General features: G+C 42.4%; 2 protein-coding genes across 25 annotated transcripts in view; one reads left to right on the top strand and one right to left on the bottom strand.

The window, feature by feature from the left end:
• The window catches only part of GLDN (gliomedin), a 162,786-nt gene that overhangs the window by 12,759 nt on the left and 124,820 nt on the right, over nt 1-25,207 (top strand). For 10 of the 19 annotated variants that reach the window (XR_014811346.1, XR_014811320.1, XR_014811322.1 and 7 more), the window contains one exon: nt 12,292-12,401. The exons of the other annotated variants lie outside the window; for them this stretch is intronic. Coding sequence is in view for 3 of the 10 variants with exons in the window: in XM_084970090.1 (XP_084826216.1) it covers nt 12,292-12,401 (110 nt within the window). In the remaining 7 variants the exon portion in view is untranslated. The remainder of the gene's footprint in view (nt 1-12,291; nt 12,402-25,207) is intronic. 19 annotated transcript variants of the gene reach the window in all.
• The window catches only part of LOC403333 (cytochrome P450 family 19 subfamily A member 1), a 188,118-nt gene that overhangs the window by 111,695 nt on the left and 51,216 nt on the right, over nt 1-25,207 (bottom strand). The gene's annotated exons all lie outside the window — the stretch shown is intronic.

Here is a 25,207-nt window from a genome sequence, read left to right as displayed (position 1 = left end):
GGGTGTGTAAGACAGTGTGCAGGTTGGTTTGGTGGCCTTGTATAGTCATTTAATCTCCCTCAGTTTTTTCCTTTGGTAAAATGGGATAACATATGCTTTGCAAGAGAATTTTGAGCATTATAAATGATGGCATGAAGAATTCAGCACAGCTCCAGGCCATTGTGGCTCCTTAAGTGGTGCTACTGGTCAATTAGAGATTATAATTATTTACTTCAGGGATCGCTGTCATGGGCCAGTACCCCTAGAAAGGGGTCTCTGACACGACTGCAGCTGTCCTCAGATCAGAGCCAGTGCCAGAGGCTGGAGTAGGACCAAATCAGGAGGTCCCAGAGGGTTTTGAGCCACAAAGGCAGGACCAAGGTGTTGTCAGCTGAAGCTAGTTCCCAGAGGTGTGGGGCAAGGTGCCCAGATAGGGCATGGCACCTGGCAGGACACTTGCCCCCCAAGGTCAGAAAAGCTGATCCACACACCCCCTTATACAGCTGTGTCTTCCACAGTCTTGGGCTCAAGAAGACTTCCTAATTGGTTCCACAGGCCTCATTCACAATGCCGGCTACTAGGCAGGGTTCTGAAGAGGTCTAGAAAGAGTGAAGCAACACCCCAGGACAGTAGCTCTCAACATGGGGGTCTGGGTTGCTGTAAAAACCCACAAGCATAATAGCATTCCTTTGGGGAAAGGAGGGCCTTTTCTCTTTTTCCTGGTGGAACCTGGGATCTGTGGAGTTTTAATCATACTGGGCTATCTAGTGGTCCACAGATCTCTTTGATGTTCCAACACAAAGAACTCTGTACCACTCTGAAAAAGCAATGAGACTCATCTCCCTAGTCCCTCCCTCTGACAAAAGTTTTAGTTGCACCCATGAAGACCATCTCTTTGTGACTCTGCTAGGAAAACCACAACCAAACTCTCTTCTAAAAAAAAATCACACACTGTTTTGCCTGAGTACTCTTACTTGCATCGTTTAGCCTGTAATGTCCTTTCTATTCACCAGAATCCTACCCATACACAAGACCCAACTCCAGCCCCAACTCTTCCAGGAAGCCCTCTAAAATCTTTCTAGCTCATGGATTATCCCTTCATGAAGACACGCGGTCATGATACCATTTTCTTTCTGGGTAGCTCTTATTTCCTGGCTTTGTTTGTTAGCATCTGTCTTTGTTATTTTAACTTTTTTCTCTGTGAAATGTTGGTTTCCTCTGTCTTTCTAATTTCTTGCTTCCAACTAATCACCAAAAACTGTTGGTTGTGCCTCTCAGAGATATCTCAAATCCATCAACTTCTGTCTATGTCTCAAGGCCATTTTCTGGTTCAGGCCACCATCACTGCAAAGCCTTCTAAATGGTTTCCCCACATCTAGACCTACCCCTCCAATCCATTCTCCATCCTGAGGCTAGAGGACTCCTTCTAAAATAAAAATACACCTCAAGCACTTTATCCCACTGGCCTCTAGATAAACTCTCCAATAGGCCTTTCCAAGTCCTTCACTTACTGGTCCCTGCCCACCTTTCCAGTCAAATTTCTCAACATGCCCCACCCAGCACATCCACCGCCATCACTGAGGCCTGTCCCACTCTTGTTGTGATAAAGCCTCATCAACTCTTCACACACAGCCCCTTAGACATTTTATCTGAAATAGTCTTCCTTTCCATCCTCAGTGCCCTTCACACATCATTCCCTTGGCTTACACATCCCCAGTCTTCAAGTCTCCAATGTTAGCTCACCCACTAAGCCTGCCCCCCCCCCCCCGCCCCGCACACACTAAGACCCCAGTTTAGGTGACAGATCTGGAGTGCCTTGTCCCCTCCCCATCATCATGTAGTTGCCTGTTTATTGGTCTCTGTCCTCCACTAGTCTATATGCAATTTCAGAGCATGAACCATATCTGCACAGTTTCCTGTCATATCCCCAGTGCTGGGTCCAGTATCTACCTTTAGTAGATGCTCAAGAAATAATTTTTTTTTCCTTTTTAGGGCCATATACATGGCATATGGAGGTTCCCAGGCTAGGGGTTCAACTGGGACTGTAGCTGCTAGCCCCATACCACATCCACAGCAATGTGGGATCCAAGCCACATCTGCACCCTACACCACAGCTCATGGCAATGCTGGATCCTTAACCCACTGAGCAAGGCCAGGGATCAAACCTGTGTCCTCATGGATACTTGTCACATCTGTTTCCTGTGAGCCATGATGGGAATTCCAAGAAAGAATTTTTCAATGAATGAATGAATGAAAAGAAGAATGAATCTGTACATCCACATCTTCAAGGGCAGCAACCATTTCTTAACGCTTCTCTTTAGGACCTCATTCAGGACACTATACATTCTTGGTACAAAGAAAAGGAGGTAATTATTTGCTGTGCACAAAAAAACCCTCATTATTTAAATAGCATGCTCCTCTTTTTCTTGATGTTCCCCTCTCTCCATTTAGAAGGCTTTTTGAACTGCACACTAGCAGGAATGCAGCTGACAACATGATAACCTAGATTTGCCTACAAGGGTGCTGGATGAGCAGCATCCCCATCCAGGATTGGGGAACCCACAGAGTTCAAGGCTTCCTGAGCCTGAATGGGCCACTCCTCACAGAGGAGCAGGAAAATCCTTGAAAGGGTCCAGAAGCTCAAGTTCTATTCCTGGCTCCTTATTAGTCAGCTATGGGACAATGGGCAAATCACTTAGCCTCTCTGGAGTTCTGCTTCCTCATTGGTAAAATGTGGCAAGGGGGAAGGGCCAAGAATGTATCTTTACTTGTAGCTCTGAGTTATCATTCTATGAAAAAACATTCCCACCAGAGGTGAAGAAGAATCAGGCTATTTCCAACCTAAAGATCAGGATGCCCGTACCAATTCAAAGAAGGTAAGCGTTTTGTAATCATAATCTCATCTATTATATGAGGCTTTAACCTTGGTAGTAAGCTTTCAGAATTTTTATTATTTTAATAACTATGGCAGAGGCAACCATATGGGTTTGTCAGTATCTATGCTTCCCCTCTTCCCTGTCAGTTTTATTAGAAATAACAATACGCCCAGTTAAAAACTATTATCCCCAGCTAGAATGATCATGTGACTGAGTTCTAACCAATAAGATAATATTGTAGAAGTCACTTGTAGGGTCCTGGAAGCCTCCCTAAAGGGAGAGAAGACATTTTTTGTACTCTTTCTTCCCTTCTTTCTTCTGGCTGAATGAGAATACCATGTCTGGAAATTGGCAGCCATGGTGTACCATGAATTAATGTGCAAAGAATGGTGGAGCCACAGGACAGAAGAATGGGTCCCTGATAACCTGCAGCCACCGTCCACTGGGCTACTTCTGTTGGACTTCTTTGCCATGAGAGAAAAATAATTTCTATCATATTTAAGCTACTATTATTTTCATTCTCCTGTCACATACAAACAAACCTAATTCTAATTGATAAAATAATCATCTAGTTTATGCAAGACCCTGTGCTAAATGCTGTAGGGGATGCAAAGATATATAAGATTTAGACACGAAACCTGGGCAAGAAGCTTCTGTCTAGGTATGAAGGAAAGGACAGGTTTTGGTTAGCAGGGCCATGGGGGCATGAAGAGGATTTACAGGAGATGAGACCAGGGAATATGATGGAAGGAGTTCGAACACCAGGCTAATGAGGTTGAATTTGATCCCGTGACAGACCAACAGAGCAGATAACCTTGCCCCCAATTTGCAAATAGTGAAATTCGTGCCTAGCTTAAAGGACTTGTCCAAGGTCACCTAGCCAGGGGGTGACAGAGCCAGTCTCAATTCTTTTGACACTTGGTCCAGTGTCATCCCCCAGTTCTATTCTGCCTCTGAAATAATGTGGGGCAGAAAGAGTAGGAATAGAGGTTTTCCACTTTGACATATGCAGGGAATCAGTTGGTGTACCCCTCCCGTCACCCCTAAACTTCCAACAGGAAGCTTTGGGGATTGCAAAAAATCTGGAATTCAGACCTACCTTTAAGTCGGAGGACCCTCCCTGGGCCCCCTACTTAGCCACCCCCATGAGGTTGTGTGGCCAGGGTACACCCTTGCTGCATAATAGGTACCAAGGGTCAGGCACAGTGCTACATACTCTACATACATATCTAATTTACTGTCCCCAATGGTGAACAAAAGTTATAGTACCCAACCCTGTTTTACAGATGAGGAAACAGAGGCTCAGGAGTTCCCTTTGTTGCTCAGCAGTTAATGAACCCAACTAGTATCCATGAGGATGCGGGTTCAATCCCTGGCCTTGCTCAGTGGGTTAAGGATCTGGCGTTGCCATGAACTGTGGTGTAGGTCACAGATGCGGCTCAGATCCTGCACTGCTGTGTCTGTGATATAGGCCAGCAGCTGTAGCTCCCAGTTGACCCCTAGCCTAGGAACTTCCATATGTCATGGGTATGGCCCTAAAAAGCACAAAACAAACAAAGGTTCAAAGAAATATAGCCAGTGTTGCTCAGTTGATGGCAAAGTTGAGGTAAAAAGACATGTTCAACTCCATAGACCTGTTCTCAGCCCCACGTTCTAACATTTTCCTAATCCCTGCCAAGGCATGGAACAGTCTCCTGTCCTGCTCAGGCTCTAAGGACTTACATTTGACATGACCGGTACCAAGGATCTCCTGCCAGTTTCCAGCTGTGTTCATTCTGCCTGCAGCCAGAGACAGCATGTCATCCAGGAGTCACACAACCCATGTTCTGCACATGACCATGTATGAGTAAGGGATCTCCTGAGTAGAGAATGGGCCCACAGATGCCCAGAGCTCTGAGACCTCAGGCCTCCCAAGGGTCTGAATCTTGGTTGGTCATGGGGCAGGAATATCAGAATCCTCCCCTTCTCGGTTCTAGAGTTCACAGATTCCAGTGAGCTGTTTCATGGGATCAGGGACACTCCATTCTTTGTATCCTTCCTGTGCCTGTCATGGTTAGAATGCATTTGTTCTGGTTCTCACTGACATTCATTCAATAAACAGTTGGTCCACTGGAACTGAATCTCCTATTGTTGCCGGCATTTGGAAAGTTGAGTGTCATTTTGCTGGTCATACATTGTGTATCTTTCCAGTAATATGGCATGTCCAGTATTCAGACATGAACCACATGTCTAGCTTTCTTCTGGATATTCCACAAGAAACACCCTGAGATGTAGCCTGCAGAGCTGAAGGTGATAGATGAATCTCAGTCCCTCTGCATTCATTGCCCAAGTACAAAGGGCCAAGCACTTTGTCAGTCTTTGTCCTGGGCTGTCCCCAGGTCACCCAATTCTTTTCTTACACAACCTCCCTCCCCCCTGGCCAAATAGTCGCTGTTTCTTTCCAAGCTCCACCAAGGTTCTCATCCCTATACCCTCTCCCCTAATCAGGCCAAAGATGGAATATGCTCGCCTTATTATAACTAGATATATCAGGTATAGCCTAAGTGTAGTAGATTTTAATAGTTATTAATAGAATAACATTCATTTCCTTATAACACTGTAATCAGCATTATTGTTCTCAGATACACCACTTCAAGTATCTGAAATCACACATGAAAGTAATTTAAAAATTATTCCTAATAAAGTTTTCTGAAGATAATAAGCAGATTCTATCAGATGCCAAAAGCACATGCAATTCTCAAACATTTTCACACATTTGTAGCATGGTAAAAATATCTCACCAGAGCGAGCCAGTCCCCATAACCCATCATTTGTCACCAATAAATAACAGCTATTTAAGCAGTTGGAGCCACATGATTTCAAAAGCTCATTGCTTCACTGGCTGCAGCAGTTTCAAGAAACTCATGCCGTCAGTGTTTCATATAGAGCAATACCTTGCTTTTATACATTCTCCCTAGAAAGAATAAAGCAGCTGGTGGGCACAAAAGGATTTTGAAACACTATACCTCACTATACATGTTCTAGATGTTCTTTTAGGCAGGCAGCAATAGAGGTTGGCCAAAGTCATGCTGGGCTCTGAATAAAGCTGTGTGATCTCAAGTAGATCAACAGTCTCCCAACATGAGGTTTTTCATCTGTAAAATGAAAATGATAATAATGCCTCCCTACTGTGAAGTTAAAATGAAATCAGGGATGAGAAATCTCTTATAGACCGTGAGACAACACCCAGGCATTAGTCATTTTTTCACACATTTACTTTTTATAGAAAGAAAACTTGATGAATTCTATTATATTTATAGTTGTACAACCATCATCACAACCCAGTTTTACAACATTTTCATACCAAACACCCAGCCCATCCCTATCACCCCCTAGCCTGTGTCCTTTAGTAGCCGTAATTTTTTCAAAGTCTATGAGTCAGTTTCTGTTCTGCAAAGTTTATTGTATCCTTTTTTTAGATTCCACATATAAGTGATAGCATATGATGTTTGTGTCTCACCATCTGACTGACTTCACTTAGCATGATAATTTCTTTTTGTTTTTTAGCATGATAATTTATAAGCCCATCCATATTGCTGCCAATGCCATTATATCATTCCTTTTTATGATTGAGTAATATTCCATTGTGTATATGTATCACATCTTCTTTATCCACTCCTCTGTCAATGGACATATGGTTGCTTCCATATCTTGACTATTGTATATAGTGCTGCAGTGAGCATTGGAGTATGTGTATCTTTTCGAGTCACGGTTTTCTCTGGATAGATGCCCAGGAATGGGATTGTAGGATCAAATGGTAATTCTATTTTTAGTTTTTGAGGAACCTCCATACAGTTTTCCATAGCAGTCGTACCAATTTACATTCCCACCAACAGTGTAAGAGGGTTCCCTTTTCTCCACACTTTATGCAGCATTTATTCTTTTGGAGAGTTTGATGATGGCCGTTCTGGCTGATGTAAGTAGTACGTCATAGTAGTTCTGATTTGCATTTCTCTAATAATTAATGATGTTGAACTTCTTTCATGTGGGTTTTTTTTTTTTTTTTTTTTTTGCCATTTGTATGTAGTCTTTGGAGAATTGTCTGTTTAGATCTTCTGCCCATTTTTCGATGGGGTTGTCTGGGTTTTGTTTTTTTTTTTTTTTTTTGATGTTGAGCTGCAGGAGATGTTTATATATTTTGGAGATTAATCCCTAGTCAGTTGCTTCATTTGAAAATATTTTCTCCAATTCTGTGGGTTGTCTTTTCATTTTGTTTAGCGTTTCCTTTGCTGTGCAAAAACTTTTAAGTTTAATTAAGTCCCATTTGTTTATTTTTGTTTTTATTGTCATTACTCTAGGAGGTGAATCTGAGAAGATATTGCTAAACTTTATGTCAGAGAGTGTTAGGCCTATGTTTTCCTCTAAGAGTTTTAGAGTATCTGGTCTTATATTTAGGTCTTTAATCCATTTTGAGTTTATTTTTGTGTATGGTGTTAGGGAGTGTTCTAATTTCATTCTTTTGTGTGTAGCTGTCCAATTTTCCCAGTACCACTTATTGATGGAACTGTCTTTTCTCCATTGTATATTCCTGCCTTTGTCATATATTAGTTGACCATAGGTGCCTGGGTTTAATTCTAGGTTCTCTATCATGTTCCAATGACCTGTATTTCTATTTTTGTGCTAGTGCTATATTGTTTTGATGACTGTAGCTTTATAGTATAGTCTAAGGTCAGTAGCCCTGATTCCTTCAGCTCCATTTTTCTTTCTCAGGATGGCTTTGGATATTCTGGGTCTTCTGTGCTTCCATACAAACTTTAAAATATTTGTTTTAGTTCTATGAAAAAACGTCCTTGGTAATTTGATAGGGATTGCATTGAATATGTAGATTGCCTTGGTGGTATAGTCATTTTGACAATATTGGTTCTTCCAATCCAAGAGCATGGTATATCTTTCCATCTATTTGTGTCATCTTTGATTTCTTTCATCAGTGTCGTATAGATTTCAGAGTACAGGTCTTTTTTTTCTAGGTAGGTTTATTCCTAGGTATTTTATTCTTTTTGATATGATGGTAAATTGGATTGTTTCACTAATTTCTCTTTCTGATCTTTCATTGTTAATATATAGAAATGCAATCAATTTCTGGGTATTAACTTTGTATCATGCAACTTCACCCTATTCATTGATGAGCTCTAACAGTTTTCTGATAGCATCTTTAGAATTTTCTAGGTATAATATCATGTCATCTGCAAACAGTGATAGTTTTTCTTCTTCCTTTCCAATATGGGTTCCTTTTATTTCTTTTTCTTCTCTGATTGCTGTGGCTAGGACTTCCAAAACCGTATTGAATAGTAGTGGCGAGAGCAGACATCCTTGTCTTGTGCCTGATCTTAGTGGCAATTCTTTCATTGTTTCACCACTGAGAATGACATTAGCCATGGGTTTGTCATATGTGGCCTTAATTATGTTGAGATAATTTCACCATTGAGAATGATGTGCTCACTTTCTGGAGGGTTTTTATCAGAAATGAGTGTTGGATTTTGTCAAAAGCTTTTTCTGCATCTATTGAGAGGATCATATTTTGTATTCTTCAGTTTGTTAATGTGGTGTTTCACACTGATTGATTTGCAAATATTGAAAAATCTTTGCATCCCCGGTATAAATGCCACTTGGACATGGTGTACGATCCTTTTAATGTATTGCTGGATACCATTTGCTAGTATTTTGTTGAGGATTTTTGCATTTATGTTCATCAGTGATATTGGCCTGAAATGTTCTCTTTTTTTTTTTTTTGTGGTATCTTTGGTTTGGTATCAGGGTGATGATGGCCTTATAAAATGAGTTTGGGAGTGTTCCTTCCTCTGAAAATTTTTAGAATTGTTTCAGAAGGATAGGTGTTAGTTCTTCTCTAAATGTTTGATAGAATTCACCTGCGAAAACATCTGGTCCTGGACTTCTGTTAGAAAAAAAAAAATTTGTGTGTCTTTTTAGGTCTGCACCTGCAGCGTATGGAGGTTCCTGGGCTAGGGATTGAATCAGAGCTGTAGCTGCTAGCTGAAAAAAATCTGCTGATAACCTTATCAGGGTTCCCTTGTATGTTATTTTTTTTCTTTTTTTTCTTTTCTTTTTTTTTTTTTTTTTTGTCTTTTTGCCATTTCTTGGGCCACTTCCACGGCATATGGAGGTTGCCAGGCTAGGGGTCCAATCAGAGCTGTGGCTGCCAGCCTATGCCAGAGCCACAGCAACATGGGATCCGAGCCATGTCTGTGACCTACACCACAGCTCACAGCAACACCAGATCGTTAACCCACTGAGCAAGGCCAGGGATCAAACCCGCAACCTCATGGTTCCTAGTCGGATTCGTTAACCACTGCGCCATGACGGGAACTCCTGTTATTTTTTTTTCTTTTCTCTAGCTGCTTTCAGTATTTTCTCTTTGTCTTTAATTTTGGTCAGTTTGATTAATATGTGTCCTGGGTGTTCCTCCTTAGGTTTATTTTATTTGGTATTTGTTGTGCTTCTTGGATTTGAGTGAGTGACTCCTTTTCCATGTCAGTGAAGTTTTCAGATATTAGCTCTTCAAATATTTTCTCTTGCCCTTTCTTTCTTCTCCTTCTGGTACCCCTATAATACAGATGTTGATGCATTTAATGTCATCCCAGAGTTCTCTTAGGCTGTCTTCATTTCTTTTCAATCATTTTTCTCTTTTCTGTTCCTCATCAGTGATTTCCACTAGTCTGTCTTCCTATATTATTCTTTTTCTGCCTCCTGTATTCTGTTCTTGGTTGCTTCTAGTGAATTTTTTATTTCAGTTATTGTATTTTGTATTTCTGCTTGCTTAATCCTTAAATCTTCTATTTCTTTCCTCAGTGTTTCTTTTAATTTACCAATCTTTGCCTTCATTTCCAAGATTTTGAACCGTCTTTACTATCATTACTCTAAAGTCTTTTTCATGGAGGTTGGTAATCTCCAGATCACTTAGCTGTTTTTCTGTTTGTTTGTTTTTTGTTTTCTTGTTCCCTTATCTGAGTCATAATTCTCTGCCCTTTCGTTTTGTATAGATTTTTGGTGTGGTCTCCTTTTTGCAGATAATAGTGTTGTAGCCTCTTTTGCATCTGATGTCTGCCCCCCACCACCACCCCTGCCCCACTTTGTGGCTGAAGCTGGTGTGGGGGCTTGCTGCAGGCTTCCTGATGGGAGAGACTGGTGCCTGCCCACTGATAGGTGGAGCTGATTCTTATCCCTCTAGTGGGTGGGGCTTTGCCTCTGGGTGTGATTAGAGGTTGCTGTGTGCCTGGGGAAGGGGTCTTTAGGCATCTCGTTTACTGATGGATGGGGGTGTGTTCCCTCCTGGTTTGTTGTTTGGCCTGGGGCCTCTCAGGCCTGATGGGTGGGGCCAGATTTTTCCAAAATTGCTACCTCTAGAGGAGTTCATGCTGACTATTCCCAAGACCTTTGTCTCCAATGTCCTTCCCCCACAATGAGCCACAGTCACCCTGTTTATCCAAGAGATCCTCCATGAACCACAGACAGATCTGGCCCAGATTCCTATGGTGTCTCCACTTTGCCTTGGGACCCAGTGCACCTGAAAGCCTGTGTGCACCTTTAAAGAATGGAGTCTCTGTTTCCCCCAGTCCTGTAGAGCTCCTGTGCACAAGCTCTGCTGGTCCTCAACACCAAATGCTCCATGGGGGCTCCTTCTCCCAAGGCCAGATCCCTAGGCATGGGAACCTGATGTGGGGCTCAGTACTCTCACACCCATGGGTGAGCCTCTGCACTATAGTTACTTTCCAGTCTGTTGGCCTCCCACCAGTGGGTGTGGGGTTCCTTATATCATGTAATTGCCCCTCCTACCATCTTGATGTGTCCTCCTCTTTGTCTTCTGGAGTAGGATATCTTTTTTGATAGTTTGCATTCTATTTTGTTGAAGGTTGTTACACGGTTGTAATTTTGCTGTGTTTATGAGAGAAGGTGAGCTCAATTCCTTCTACTCCACCATTTTAATCCCACCTCTCCTTCACACATTTACTTTCAATCTTCAAGATGCTAGGAGCTAGATATTGTCATTTCCTCTTATAGACGTGGAGACTCAAGTGAATAAACCCTGTGAGGGCATGAGGTCCAAACCCAGACTTCCCTGTCCAACGCTCTTTTCCCTCTGTGTGAGGGCACAACCCACAGCCCCATCCTTGCTCACCATTGTGTCATGAGCCATTGACTTTAAGTCTGGGAGCATATCAGTTGTAAAGAGCCACATTTTGAGGGAGGAGGGACCAAAGGAAGCTGGTCAAGCCCCTGAGGACTCACTGGCCAAGAGCCCTGCCCCCAGGCCCAGTGCCTGACTTCCCCCAGTACAAATGTGTTTGCCAGGCCTTTGGGGAGTACCTGCCTCCACCCTAGCCCTGGGCTGAGTAAGCACTGGGGCAAGCAGCTGGGATTCAGTGGCACCACCCTGAAGAGCCTTGTTATCTGGCTGAGGCAAGAACTTAGAGACACAGGTAAGCAGAAATCCAACATAAAATGGCACATGATCATGGGCCAAGTGAGTTGGGAAGACAGAATGACATTCCCAGAGGCTCTGCTTGGGAACACTGGCAATTACTCAGGCTCTCTGTGGCCCCAACCAGCCGAGAAACTCCTCAGTTTGTGGAGACATGGCATCTGCCTCATCCCTCTCTTTCCTCAACCCCACTCCTGAGGTCCCTCAGCCCTATCCCTTCTTGACCCCGAAGTTGTCTCCCTCACTGGTCTACAGGCTCCAGAAGGTCAGAGAGCCGACAGTTCCATTGCCAGACTCTCCAGACCTGATCCAGAGTCAGTCCTCAGTGAACATGTACTGAGTTGAGCAGACATAAACAGAGAAGATGGATAGCACTAGGAACTCATTCTCTGGCCCTGGAAGCCCATGAACTAGCGTGCAGGTCAGTGGGACCCTGTCCTGGGCAGGGGGAGGTCTAGGCCCTCGTATAGAGGAGCTCCCTAGAAGAAAAGAAAGGGAAATCCATCAACATCCTGTGAACTACATTAGGAGAAATGCTGTTTAGAAAAGAAACTCAATCAATGAAATTCCAGAGAGTAGCACCTAAGCCAGGGAGCATGCTCCTCCCTTGTGCCAGAAGTGAGAAGGTGGAGCTGCATGCAGCCCCATTCCAATGCCTCTATCTGTGTGGCCTTCCCACACTGAGTGCCAGGGCAGCTTCCTAGACTGAGCAGAGAGGTGCAACCACCTTCCTGTCTCCTTGATTTGCAGGGTGGAGCTCATCCGTGAGTTTTAAGTGCCCTGGCCTTTACGGAGGAAGGTAGACTGATTGCCAGGCAGCATTCTTATCCTGATCTGCTGAGAACAGGAACAGGCTTTCTATGAAATGTGCAGCCATTTACCTTATTTAGAAGCACCAAAGGAAAATTAATATACTACATTATGCAAATGCCTCTCTTTTTTTGTATACTGTATTTACAGAAAGGAACTGCTTTGGTGTTTACAGAGAAGTCTGTTGTAAGAGTTCATTGCTGCTGCTGCTTCTGCTGCTCATCACCCAAGCAGGAAAAGCAAACTGGAAATACTCAAATGTCAGTAACCCACCAAATCACTTAAAAATATATCCTAGCCCCCCTTCGGTTGTCATATTTTTAAAGTCTAGGAAGAATAGAGAACTTTCTGAGGAGAACTTGTCATAATCTAAAGCTCGACAGCATGTTTTCCACCTTCTCTACCCAAACTCCTTCACCTTAACTTAGCAAGTACATTCAGTTTTGGAGGAAACTAACTCACTGTGTGGCCTTGGGCAAATCCCTGAAAGCAGGACCTCTACGTTTTTTTTCCACTGTGGAGCCCCTTTCAGTTCCATGAGTCCATAAACCTGTGATGTCATTAGGAAACAATGCAATCCCTAGAATTATAGGTCTGCAGGGAACACAACCCACTTCTGGCTGAATTGTTCCTAAACTGCTGCTTACATAGAGGTTCCAAACTTGCAAGCCTCAGTAATGTCTCCAAAGAATTCAGTGTTTTCTTCAGTACCAAATGACTGCTGGAACCACAAGGGCCCTGAACAGGCCTTAGCTGGCCCAGTAAAAAGAAGGAAACTGACCTTCTACTCTCTTTCTAAGCTTTCTGTTCCAGTGGCCTCCTGGGCTACCTGCTCTGGACTCTTCCCCGCAGCCCCACCACCTCAGAGTCCAGGCCCTTGGGTAGCCCGCAGTGGCCTGCCATGCCTGGCTTGTCTAGCTCTCTCCTCCCCTGCCTGCCGAGAAGCTCCTTCTATAGGGTCCACACTCAGGTGGGAAGAACCCAACTAATGCACCCTTGGGCTTAATGCTTCCTCGGGAATTAAAATTCAGATGTCTCATAGGAGAAATAAAGCCATTACATTCCTACAAAAATTAATTTTAAAGAGTGCAGCCAGAGGCATCAGAGATGAACCAAGAGAGGGAGACGTTTTTGTGGCATGGGAGACTTCCAAGGCCAGATTTCTGAATTTGGGTTTCGCTCTACCCTTTCTTAAAACAAAACAAAACAAAACAAAATCTGTTCTCCTGGGAAATTTATTTACTTAACCACTCCAAAATCCAGTCCAATTTTTATGACTATAAAATGGCTCTGGAGTCTCTGACCTACCCCCACAAGATCATGTGAAAAGCCTTGCAAACTGTGTAGCTCAGCACAGACCTGCCTGTCCACACCCTGCACCAGCTCCTCTGCCAGTGTGTCTGGAAGCAGCCTCTAAGTGGGCTCTGTCTCAGCTCTCAACTCAGAAGCCCTGCAGAAAAGACAGATGTGGGGGGTTGCGGGGGAGAGACCAGTGCTTTCCTTCCAGCCTTCCCCACACCTCCTCCCCTCCCCACCTCCTAATCTCTGCAGGGATTCTGCATGTTGTTTTTATGTGTGGATCCTTGCGCTCTAGAGAAAGCACTCCAAATCTCTGAAGCCCACAGGCTGAATTTCACCATGGGCAGCATTTATGACACCATCTGTAACAGGACCCCAGGAGACTGCAGGGCAGAAAGGTAGAGGGTCTGTGTCATGGATAAAACCAAGAGACAGGGGGGATCTGATTTGCTTTTTTTTTTCCCACGGTACAGCAAGGGGATCAAGTTATCCTTACATGTATACATTTTTTCCCCCACCCTTTGTTCTGTTGCAACATGAGTATCTAGACATAGTTCTCAATGCTATTCAGCAGGATCTCCTTGTAAATCTATTCTAAGCTGTATCTGATAACCCCAAACCCCCAATCCCTTCCACTCCCTTCCCCTCCCATCAGGCAGCCACAAGTCTATTTTCCAAGTCCATGATTTTCTTTTCTGTGGAGATGTTCATTTGTGCTGGATATTAGATTCCAGTTATAAGTGATATCATATGGTGTTTGTCTTTGTCTTTCTGGCTCATTTCACTCAGTATGACATTCTCTAGTTCCATCCATGTTGCTGCAAATGGCATTATGTCATTCTTTTTTATGGCTGAGTAGTATTCCATTGTGTATATATACCACTTCTTCCTAATCCAATCATCTGTTGATGGACATTTGGGTTGTTTCCATGTCCTGGCTCTTGTGAATAGTGCTGCAATGAACATGCGGGTGCATGTGTCTCTTTTAAGTAGAGTTTTGTCCGGATAGATGCCCAAGAGTGGGATTGCGGGGTCATATGGAAGTTCTATGTATAGATTTCTAAGGTATTTCCAAACTGTTCTCCATAGTGGCTGTACCAGTTTACATTCCCACCAGCAGTGCAGGAGGGTTCCCTTTTCTCCACAACCCCTCCAGCACTTGTTATTAATGATGGCCTTTCTGACTGGTGTGAGGTGGTATCTCATGGTAGTTTTGATTTGCATTTCTCTTATAATCAGCGATGTTGAACATTTTCTCATGTGTTTGTTGGCCATCTGTATATCTTCCTTGGAGAACAGTCTATTCAGGTCTTTTGCCCATTTTTCCATTGATTGATTGGCTTTTTTGCTGTTGGGTTGTATAAGTTGCTTGTATATTCTAGAGATTAAGTGCTTGTCCATTGCATCATTTGAAACGATTTTCTCCCATTCTGTAAGTTGTCTTTTGTTTTCTTTTGGGTTTTCTTTGCTGTGCAAAAGCTTTTCAGTTTGATTAGGTCCCATGGGTTTATTTTTGCTCTAATTTCTATTGCTTTGGGAGACTGCCCTGAGAAAATATTCATGATGTTGATGTCAGAGAGTGTTTTGCCTATGTTTTCTTCTAGGAGTTGGATGGTGTCCTGTGTATATTTAAGTCTTTCAGCCATTTGGAGTTTATTTTTGTGAGGGTGTGAGGGTGTGTTCTAGTTTCCTTGCTTTGCATGCAGCTGTCCAGGTTTCCCAGCAATGCTTGCTGAATAGACTTTCTTTTTCCCATTTTATGTTCTTGCCTCCCTTGTCAAAGATTAATTGACCATAGGTGTCAGGGTTTATTTCCGGGTTCTCTATTCTGTTCCATTGGTCTGTCTGTCTGTTTTGATACCAGTACCACACTGTTTTGATGACTGTGGCTTTGTAGTATTTCTTGAAGGCTGGGAGAGTTATGCCTCCTGCTTGGTTTTTGTTTCTCAGGATTGCTTAGGCGATTCTGGGTCTTTTGTTGTTCTATATAAATGTTTGGATTGTTTGTTCTAGTTCTGTGAAAAATGTCATGGGTAATTTGATAGGGATTGCATTGAATCTGTAGATTGCTTTGGGTAGTATGGCCATTTTTACAATGTTGATTTTCCCAATCCAGGAACATGGAATATCTTTCCATTTCTTTACATCTTCTTTGATTTCTTTGATTAAAGTTTTATAGTTCTCGGCATATAGGTCCTTTACCTCCTTGGTCAGGTGTATTCCGAGGTATTTGATTTTGTGAGGTGCAATTTTAAAAGGTATCGTATTTTTGTATTCCTTTTCTAATGTTTCATTGCTGGTATACAGAAATGCCACTGACTTCTGAATGTTAATCTTATATCCTGCTACTTTGCTGAATTTATGAATCAGTTCAAGTAGTTTTGGGGTTGAGTCCTTAGGGTTTTCTAGGTATAGTATCATGTCATCTGCATACAGTGACAGTTTTATCTCTTCTCTTCCTATATGGATGCCTTTTATTTCTTTTGTTTGTCTAATTGCTGTGACTAGGACTTCCAAAACTATGCTGAAGAGCAGTAGTGAGAGTGGGCATCCCTGTCTTGTTCCAGATTTGAGTGAGAAGGCTTTCAGTTTTTCCCCATTGAGTGTTATATTTGCCGTGGGTTTATCATAAATGGCTTTATGTTCAGGAATGTTCCCTCTGTACCCACTTTGGTGAGGGTCTTGATCATGAATGGATGTTGAACTTTGTCAAATGCTTTTTCTGTGTCTATTGATATGATCATATGATTTTTGACGTTTCTTTTGTTAATGTGGTGTATGACGTTGATTGATTTGCATATGTTGAACCATCCTTGTGAACCTGGGATGAACCCTACCTGGTCATGGTGTATGATTTTTTTGATATGTTGTTGGATTCGGTTGGCTAAGATTTTGTTGAGAATTTTTGCATCTATATTCATCAATGATATTGGCCGATAGTTTTCTTTTTTGGTGTTATCTCTGTCTGGTTTTGGAATGAGGGTGATGGTGGCCTCATAGAATGTCTTTGGGAGTATTCCTTCTTCTTCAACCTTTTGAAAGAGTTTGAGGATGGGCACCAGTTCCTCTTTATATGTTTGATAGAATTCACCTGTGAAGCCATCTGGTCCTGGACTTTTATTTGTAGGGAGTGTTTTTATGACATCTTCAATTTCATTTCTAGTGATCGATCTATTCAGTTGGTCTGTGTCTTCTTGATTCAGTTTTGGCAGGCTGTAAGATTCTAGAAAATTGTCCATTTCTTTAAGATTGTCAAATTTGTTGGCATATAGTTGTTCACACTATTCTCTTATGTTTTTTTGTATTTCTGCAGTATCTGTTGTGATTTCTCCTTTTTCATTTATAATTTTGGTTATCTGAGTTCTTTCTCTCCTCTTTTTAGTGAGTCTGGCCAGTGGTTTGTCAATTTTGTTTACCTTTTCAAAGAACCAGCTCTTAGTTTTATTAATTTTTTCTGTTGTTTTTTGAATCTCTATTTTATTGATTTCTTCTTTGATCTTTATAATTTCCTTCCTTCTGCTGACTTTAAGACTTTTTTGTTCTTCTTTTTCCAATTCGTTTAGGTGGAGGGTTAAGTTGTCAATTTGGGATCTTTCTTCTTTTTTGAGAAAGGCCTGTATCACTATAAATTTCCCTCTGAGCACTGCTTTTGCAACCATCCCATAGATTTTGAGAGGTTGTGTCTTCATTATCATTTGTTTCAAGGTAGTTTTTAATTTCCTTCTTGAGTTCCTCATTGACCCATTGGTTTTTCAGTAGCATGTTGTTTAGTCTCCATGGAGTAGGTTTTTTCTCATTTCTTTTCCCATGGTTGATTTCTAATTCCATGGCATTGTGGTCAGAGAAGATACTTGAGATAATTTCTATGCTCCTAAATTGTTGAGGTTAGCTTTGTGTCCCACTGTGTGGTCGATTCTTGAGAATATTCCATGTGCACTTGAGAAGAATGTGTATTCTGATTTTTTTGGATGTAGTGTCCTGAAGATATCAATTAAGTCTAACTTTTCTATTGTTTCCTTTAGGATCTCTGTTGCTTTATTGGTTTTCTGTCTAGAGGATCTGTCCATTGGTGTGAGGGGGTATTAAAGTCTTCTACTATGATTGTATTCCCATCAATTTCTTCCTTTATGTCTGTTAATATTTGTTGTATGTATCTGGGTGCTCCTGTATTTGGGGTATATATGTTGACGATAGTAACATCCTCTCCTTGGCTGGATCCCTTTATCATTAAATAGTGTCCTTCTTTGTCTTTCTTTATGTCTTTTGTTTTAAAGTCTATTTTGTCTGATATGAGTGTTGCAACTCCTGCTTTCCTGTCATGTCTATTGGCATGAAATGTTTTTTCCCACCCTTTCACTTTCAATCTATATGTATCCTTTGTCCTAAGGTGAGTTTCTTGTAGGCAGGAGATTGAAGGTTTTTGCCTTTTTATCCACTCAGCCACTCTGTGTCTTTTGATTAGGGCATTCAGTCCATTGACATTTAAGGTGATAATTGATGATTATTTATTGCCATTTTGAACCTCGTGTTCCAGTTGATTCTATGGTTCTCCATTCTTGCTTTCTTTTTTTTTTTTTTTTTTTGGTTGGATGGTCTCCAGTTATTATCTGCTTTTTTTTTTTTTCTTTTTTTGCGAATGCAATGTTTGGTTTTGGCTTGTGGTTGTCCTGTTTTTTAAGTATGCTAATGCCTTCCTATAATTCTGTGTTTTAGCCTGATGGTCCTATAGGTTCAAACACTTCATTACTATATTAAAATTAAGAAGAGAAACAAGCAAACAAAGAAACAAACAAAAAGGGTCTATTTATTTCCTAACATCCCTTGCCCACATTTTACGATTTTGATGACTCTTTTTTTTTCTCTTTAATTTGATTTTGTTTGCAACATGTTCACGATTAAATCTATATGCTGGCTTATTTGAGTGACTGCTCTCTGATTGTGGTTTCCTCAATACTAGTTCTTCCTCTTTTTTTTTTTTTTTTCTTTTTCCTCCCTTTCTTTCCTTCCTTTCTTTTTGGTTTAGAGAAGACCTTTCAGTATTTCTTTTAGCCTGGGTTTTGTATTGCTCTATTCTTCTAGCTTTTGTTTGTTGGAAAAAATTTTTATTTCTCCCTCTATTTTATTTTATTTTATTTTTTTATTTTATTTTTTTGTCTTTTTGCTATTTCTTTGGGCCGCACCGGCGGCATATGGAGGTTCCTAGGCTAGGGGTTGAATCGGAGCTGTAGCCACTGGCCTACACCAGAGCCACAGCAACATGGGATCCGAGCTGCATCTGCAACCTACACCACAGCTCACGGCAACGCCGGATCCTTAACCCACTGAGCAAGGGCAGGGACCGAACCCACCACCTCATGGTTCCTAGTCGGATTTGTTAACCACTGCACCACGACCAGAACTCCTATTTCTCCCTCTATTTTAAATGATATTCTTGCTGGATAGAGTATTCTAGGTTGAATATTTTTTTCCTTTTAGCACTTTAAATATCTCTTGCCATTCCCTCCTGGCCTGTAGTGTTTCTGTAGAGAAATCAGCTGATAATCTTATGGGGGTTCCCTTATAGGTAACACTCTGCTTTTCTCTTGCTGCCTTTAGGATCCTCTCTTTATCACTAACTTTTGCCATTTTTATTATGATGTGTCTTGGTGTGGGTCTATTTGGGTTCAACTTGTTTGGGGCCCTCTGTGCTTCCTGTACCTTGAACTCAGTATCCTTTAGATTTGGGAAGTTTCCAGTGATAATTTCTTCAAATATATTTTCCATTCCCTTATCTTTTTCTACTCCTGGAATTCCTATTATGTGTAGATTGGCCCGCTTTATATTATCCCATAGGTCTCTTATATTGCTTTCATGTTTTTTGATTTGGTTTTCTGTCTGCTGATCTGATTGGGTTATTTCCATTATTCTATCTTCCATATCACTGATTCGTTTTTCTGCATTATTCATTCTGGTTTTTACTGCCCTTAGTTCTGTTTGTATCTCTGCAAATGAATTTTCTAGTTTTTCTTGGCTCCTCCTTATATTTTCTAGTTCCTTTCTGAGGGTGTCTGCATTACTGTTCATATCTTCTCTTAATTCCTTCAGTATTTTCACTATTTCTCTTTTGAACTCCAGGTCGTCAGACTACAGAGATCTGTTTCATTGTTGACTGTTTTAGGTGAGTTCTCCTGTTGGTTTAACTGTGGGTGGTTTCTCAGCTTCTTCATCTTGCTTTTTGTTTTCTTTTTCCTGGTGGAGTTGCACCCTCTGTTGCCGGGCAGTGTTTGCCTTGTCACTGCTGTGGAATATTTACTGAGGGCTGGTGTTGTTGGTCAGTCTTTTTTGAGGCAGTGTGGCTTTTCTGGAGTGTTGGTGGGGCTAACAGGGTCTCTTTGAAAAAAAGGAGGACTTCCTGAGGGCAGATAGGACTGGGAGGTCCACACCACGATGGGAGCAGATTTCATTCAGCTGGGCAGAGCTTGCTCTGGTGTTTTGGGGCTGTGGGGCTCTTGCAGAGTGCTGGCAGTGCTGGGCAGCTGTTCTGCAGGAGTGCAGCACCCCCCAAGGGCTGCAATAGCTATCTGGGTCACTGAGAACCCAAGAGGCTCTTCCCCAGGGCAGCCCAACTCAGAAGGACTGTCTGAGAATGTAGGCAGATATTTTAATGGCATGGCCAAGCTTGTTCTAGCTTTTCTGGGCTGCAGGGGCTCCTGTAGGGAGCTGGCAGTCCTGTGCAGCTGTTCTGTGGGAGTGCGGCACCCCCCAAGGGCTGGAGTGGCTAGCTGGGCTGCTTCGAACCCAAGAGGCTCTTCCCCAGGGCAGCCCGACTCGGAAGGACTGTCCAAGAATTAGGCAGATCTTTTCATGGCCCGGCCAAGCTTGTTCTAGCTTTTCTGGGCTGCAGGCCTTTTCCCAGGGGCTGGCAGTGTTTGGTGCTGCTCTGCAGGGGTGTAGCCCCTCCAAAGGGCAGGCAGGCCAGGGCAGGGACAGCCCCTGTGGTGGTAGGCTTCAGGCAATTGTTGAGGCCAGCCCTCCCAGATGGCAGGCAGCTCCAGGTCCAGCGTGTGCGTAAGGGGTGGTGGGGGTGGGGGGAGGGGATGCACTGGGAGGCACAGCTTTCTGATAGCTAGCTGGCCAGTAAGCTCACTCTGGCGTGGGGAGTATTCTATGGGGACCCACCCCTTCTTCTCTCCCCTCCCCAACACTGGCACAGACCCGGCTCTTTTCCCAGGTTCCCTCTGATGTGGTTTTCCACTTCCCCGCCCTTAGTGTATTGCTCCCTCCCCCTGTGACGCTCTATTTTCTAGCCTCCCAGACAGTCTCCACTCCACCCTGCCCCCCAGCCCTTTCCCGGGGACTAACCTCTGGAGCCGAGGTCTCGGTGCCCAGCCCCAACCCAGGCGCCTCAATTTTTGGTGACTGTGCCTGTAGTTCAGATGATCTGTTCGGTTCTCACTCTGCTTTTCAGAACTCCAACTTACTGCTACACTCTTCTCTGCATCTGGAGATTCCCCCAGTTTGGTTGATCTTTCTGTCGTTGAGTAGGTGACTTTCCAGGATGTGGGATCCCTTTCTCCGCAGTTCCCTTTCAGGAGTGCCCATCCCACTCAGATTCACCTTCTTTCACTCTCCTCTTTTCTCTTGTTTTACCTAGTAATGTCACAAAATTCTTGCCATTATTGGAGTTTAGGTTCTTCTGCCAGCGATTGGTTGCTGTTCTGTGCGAGTTGTTTATCCTGTAGATGTGGGTTTTTTTTGTTGTGTTTGTGGGAGAGGGCGAGCGTGTCCCCCTACTCTTCCACCATCTTACCTCCTCTCCTCTGATTTGCTTTTTAAACCTACACAAAAATGTGGCCTTTCTGACCTGATTCACAGCATCTCTTAGTCCCCTCAAAGACTAGGCAGCGTGATGACAAGATGGTACTATTTTAAAACCCAGCAGCCCATGGAATGGGGCTCTTCTCACATCCTCCCCTTAGTCAGAGGACAGCCCTCCAACCCTCAACACGATGGACAATCTCCTTATTTAAATGTGTTTCTCAGAACTTCCCAAGATTAATATTTATGAAGTCATAAACACTATGCTGGCAACTATTCTGGCTACTCCTAATTACCGTTAGGCTCAGATGATGACAATGTGCTCCCATATAAGTTTGAAAATTATTCTAAAAATGCCATCAGAAACAAGAGTGGATAAAACAAAACCAATTCATAGGACACTTGAACATTGTAAAGAGAGGGACCGTTGTGTTTACTAAGCCCCAGTGTGATGATGTAAAGCATGCCAAGGGACAAGGTCACACACTGATCAGAGATGGAGTAGAACCTGGTTCTACTGGTTGAGAAGTAAAATAATATAAACTAAAAGGTAATTCGGAACCAAACAGATAAAAGGCAAATTCAAAGCTGTTTTAAAACTATACGCAGATTTAAATCCAACTAACAAATGAACATGGGGAAATTAAATGAGAATAGACATAAGTGGAAAATGTAAATTTCAAACAATATTAACTGGAAATCCATTTCAGGTGTCCACTAATCTCAAGTTTTTACTGCCAGCTATACAGATCCTAGTCAGTCATAAATCTGGGGAAGTGATTATAGTGGGAAAACAAAGGTCATTAGGCAAAACTACAACAAAATGCTGGGGCTTGTCTTTGACCCATACTGAGGTCAGAAGTGGATCTATAACCTCATTTTTGGTGAAAATGACCAGAAAGAATAAACAAAGAAAGAAACCAGTTCTTTCTCTCCTTCCCACAAAGGAAATAAAATACCAGTAAACAAGAAAAACAAAGTAATTAAGAGAATTCCTGAGCCCAAATAAACGGTCCCAGTTTGAATGGGGTGGGTACCCAAACCAAGCTGCGGCAGGGCAAGGCCCTTATGGTGGTTCTGAAAAGAACGCCGAGGACAGATGCCCTGTGGGTGGTTGTGGCTGGCAGAGTAGAGAGGTTGTGAGCACTGAGAAGCCTTGGAAGAAAAGTTCCATTGTAAGAACCTTCAGCTTAAAGATATTCCCCTCCTCCACCCATCTGCTTTCTCTGCTCTGTCTCCTTGGGCTAACAAATGGAGCACGGCTCTCATGCTCATCCAACAAATAACTAAGCACCCCCACCCCACATCCTCTCAGTTTGATTAAGGCAGGTGTGCAAATCAGGTTACTATGGGGTAAGGCCCTGTTTTACCGAACACTGTCAGCTCAATGCATTATATAGCTAGCACCTCCCAGCCGTGGCTTCCAAGAGGCCAGAAGCAATGCACATACAGGGAAATGAAGGAAGAAAAGTGTATCTCAATATTTAAGTCAAATGTCCAGAACTCCTGGAGAAGTAATGTGACTATATCAAAACTAATGGTGACATGATATGGACCTTATGGTAAAAAAAAAATTCTTGCTGGGACAATTCTCCACTACAATAAAGTATAAAATGTGGCTCAAGTTTAAATATTATACTGGTAAATCCCACGGATATAGATTTTCACACATTTTAAAATCAGAATTATCTAAAGTTTTGCAAAGTACTTAAAGAAAGGAACAGTGTACCTATGGCAGCGTTGTTTTCCAAACTCAAAGCCTGGGACCTTGGGAAGGGCCAGTGTAATGAGGGTCTTTAAAGCCTAAGCAGCTTCAGCTTCATGGTATATGTGCCTCTACCAACACATCACTGTGTAATTCCTTTAAATGGTTGTTTACTGCATTTCATTGACTCGTAGACTTAACCTGGCAATATGAACTTGTTTATCCATGGCCATATAGCTAGTTGGTGGAAAAGTTAGGGATCACATTGATCTCTTGAATCCAAATACAGAGCTATGTTCCTTTCATGCACTGCACCTCCAGCTACTTTGTATACACTCCTAATCATCCAAAAACGGCTGAGATTTTTGGTTTCAGGCAGTCAATAAAAGGTCTTACTTATCTAGCATCTCAAAAAAAATAAACACTTCTAACTTTGAGAAGTAAAATAACCTAGGATTTAGTCCAGCCCTAAATGGAAGCTGGCAGGTGATACATGGTGCCATATGTCATGCTGGTGACAGCCCAGATCTCTCCTGCTTGAGCTCATTGCTGTTCTCCATTCCTTCCAGAATCAGGTGCCAGGGCTAATTAAATTCCTGATTAAAGTCCAAGGCACCACTAGAGGTTTAGCTGGTGAGCTGGCTGGTTAGAAAGCACAAAACAGTTCCTTCTATTTGATTTCCAGACACTGGGATTAAATTAGCAGAGCTAGCCAAGAGTCCCTCTACACCATGCATTCTTTCACTTATTCACTCATTCATTCATTTGACATTCTTAATGAGCACCTTAGGATACAGGACACCTCAATCTCTCCCCTCAAGGAATTTACAGTCCATTTGAGGAGCTAGGAAATGAATGCATGAAATAAAGATGGAACAAGTTTGGGCAGATCAAGGGAAGGGAGAAAGAGGTTCCTTGAGTTGGAGGTGATCTAGGTGGCCTTCAAGGAGGAGGCAGAGCCTATAAGCTCCTGGAAGAAACTAGGCAGGAATCTTCTTGATCCTTCCATCCCTTGGTTAAACAAATATCTCAGTGACACTAGGAGTAGGAGATATCAGTCACTTGCCAAGGGATTTGTTAATTTCTGAAGTTACTCCAAAGTGAAAGATTAAGTTATTAGGGGCCCAGTCTCCTCACAATATAGTCCCCTTGGGGCCAGGCCTGGGAGTGACAGACAGATGGCCATTTCTCAGAGACACAGGCTCTCTTGGAATAGTGGCTCTCAGTCACATTAATCCCAATGCTCTTTTTATAACAAATCACTTGTAACTCTCCCTTTGTTATGCTCAAGTGAAAAACATAGATAATGCAATTTGCCTATGCAAAAAATTTCCCCTCTAAAATCTATAATTTTTTAAAAAGTAAAATAATTCACTGCATTATAATCAAAGAACAAGGAAAAGCATTGTATAGTAAAATAATTATTATGTCAATACCTGGAAAAAAGTGTGCACAGCTACACTGGAAGACCTAATGAGTAGCTGAATGTCTGCCCCTACGTGCAGAATGACCATGGGTGTGATACATATAAATGCTCAAAGATTTAAGTGTATTTTAAGGACCATTTAACTACTGTGATTGGCATCACCATTCATAATATTTTCCAGAATGGTGAACAACGCTCAATAAAATTCTGCACAGAATGTACCCCTCTCACTCAATTTTACACTCCTGAAAAATTCAATGTACATTATAATTGCAAAAAAAATTCTTTTTGTTTATATGTAATATGGAATTGAATGCTAGACCCAGATAATTATGAACAGGATTTTCACAGACAGGAACAGCCAATGGGACATTTGAAAGTCATGTGAGACAGTCCTGTGTGGTGTGTACTGTGCTGACCACTGTAATTCTGCCCATGTCCACTAAATGCCAGTGGCACTACCACTCTCATCATTGTGACAAATGACTCCATAAATTTCCAGAAACACTTCTTAAGAGGTGGAACCACTCTCTCTGGGAAGCCTAAATTAGAAGGCAGAGATCTGAGGATGTTGTGGGGGTTGGGGGTGGCAGGTCTTCCAACAGCTGGAGTCACCTGCTCACTCTATTACCCCCTGTTACAGTTAATTTTATTGTCATCTTGATCAGGCCACAGGGGTCCCCAGCTACTTGGCCAAGCATTCTGGGTGATTCTTTGAGTGTGTTTTAAGATGAGATTAACATTTAAATTGTCAAGCAGAGTAAAGTAGATTGCCCTCCCTAATGTGGGTAGGCCTCATCCAGTTGAAGGCCTGAATAGGGCAAAAAGGCTGACCTTCC

Source organism: Sus scrofa, chromosome 1 (genome assembly GCF_054392235.1).
Source record: "Sus scrofa isolate SSC_HxYL_T2T_F1_AM1 chromosome 1, Sscrofa_HxYL_maternal_Yorkshire_Landrace_v2.0, whole genome shotgun sequence".
NCBI lineage: Eukaryota > Metazoa > Chordata > Mammalia > Artiodactyla > Suidae > Sus > Sus scrofa.
The sequence above is the reverse complement of the archived record's forward strand: the minus strand, read 5'-3'. Positions and strand labels throughout refer to the sequence as shown.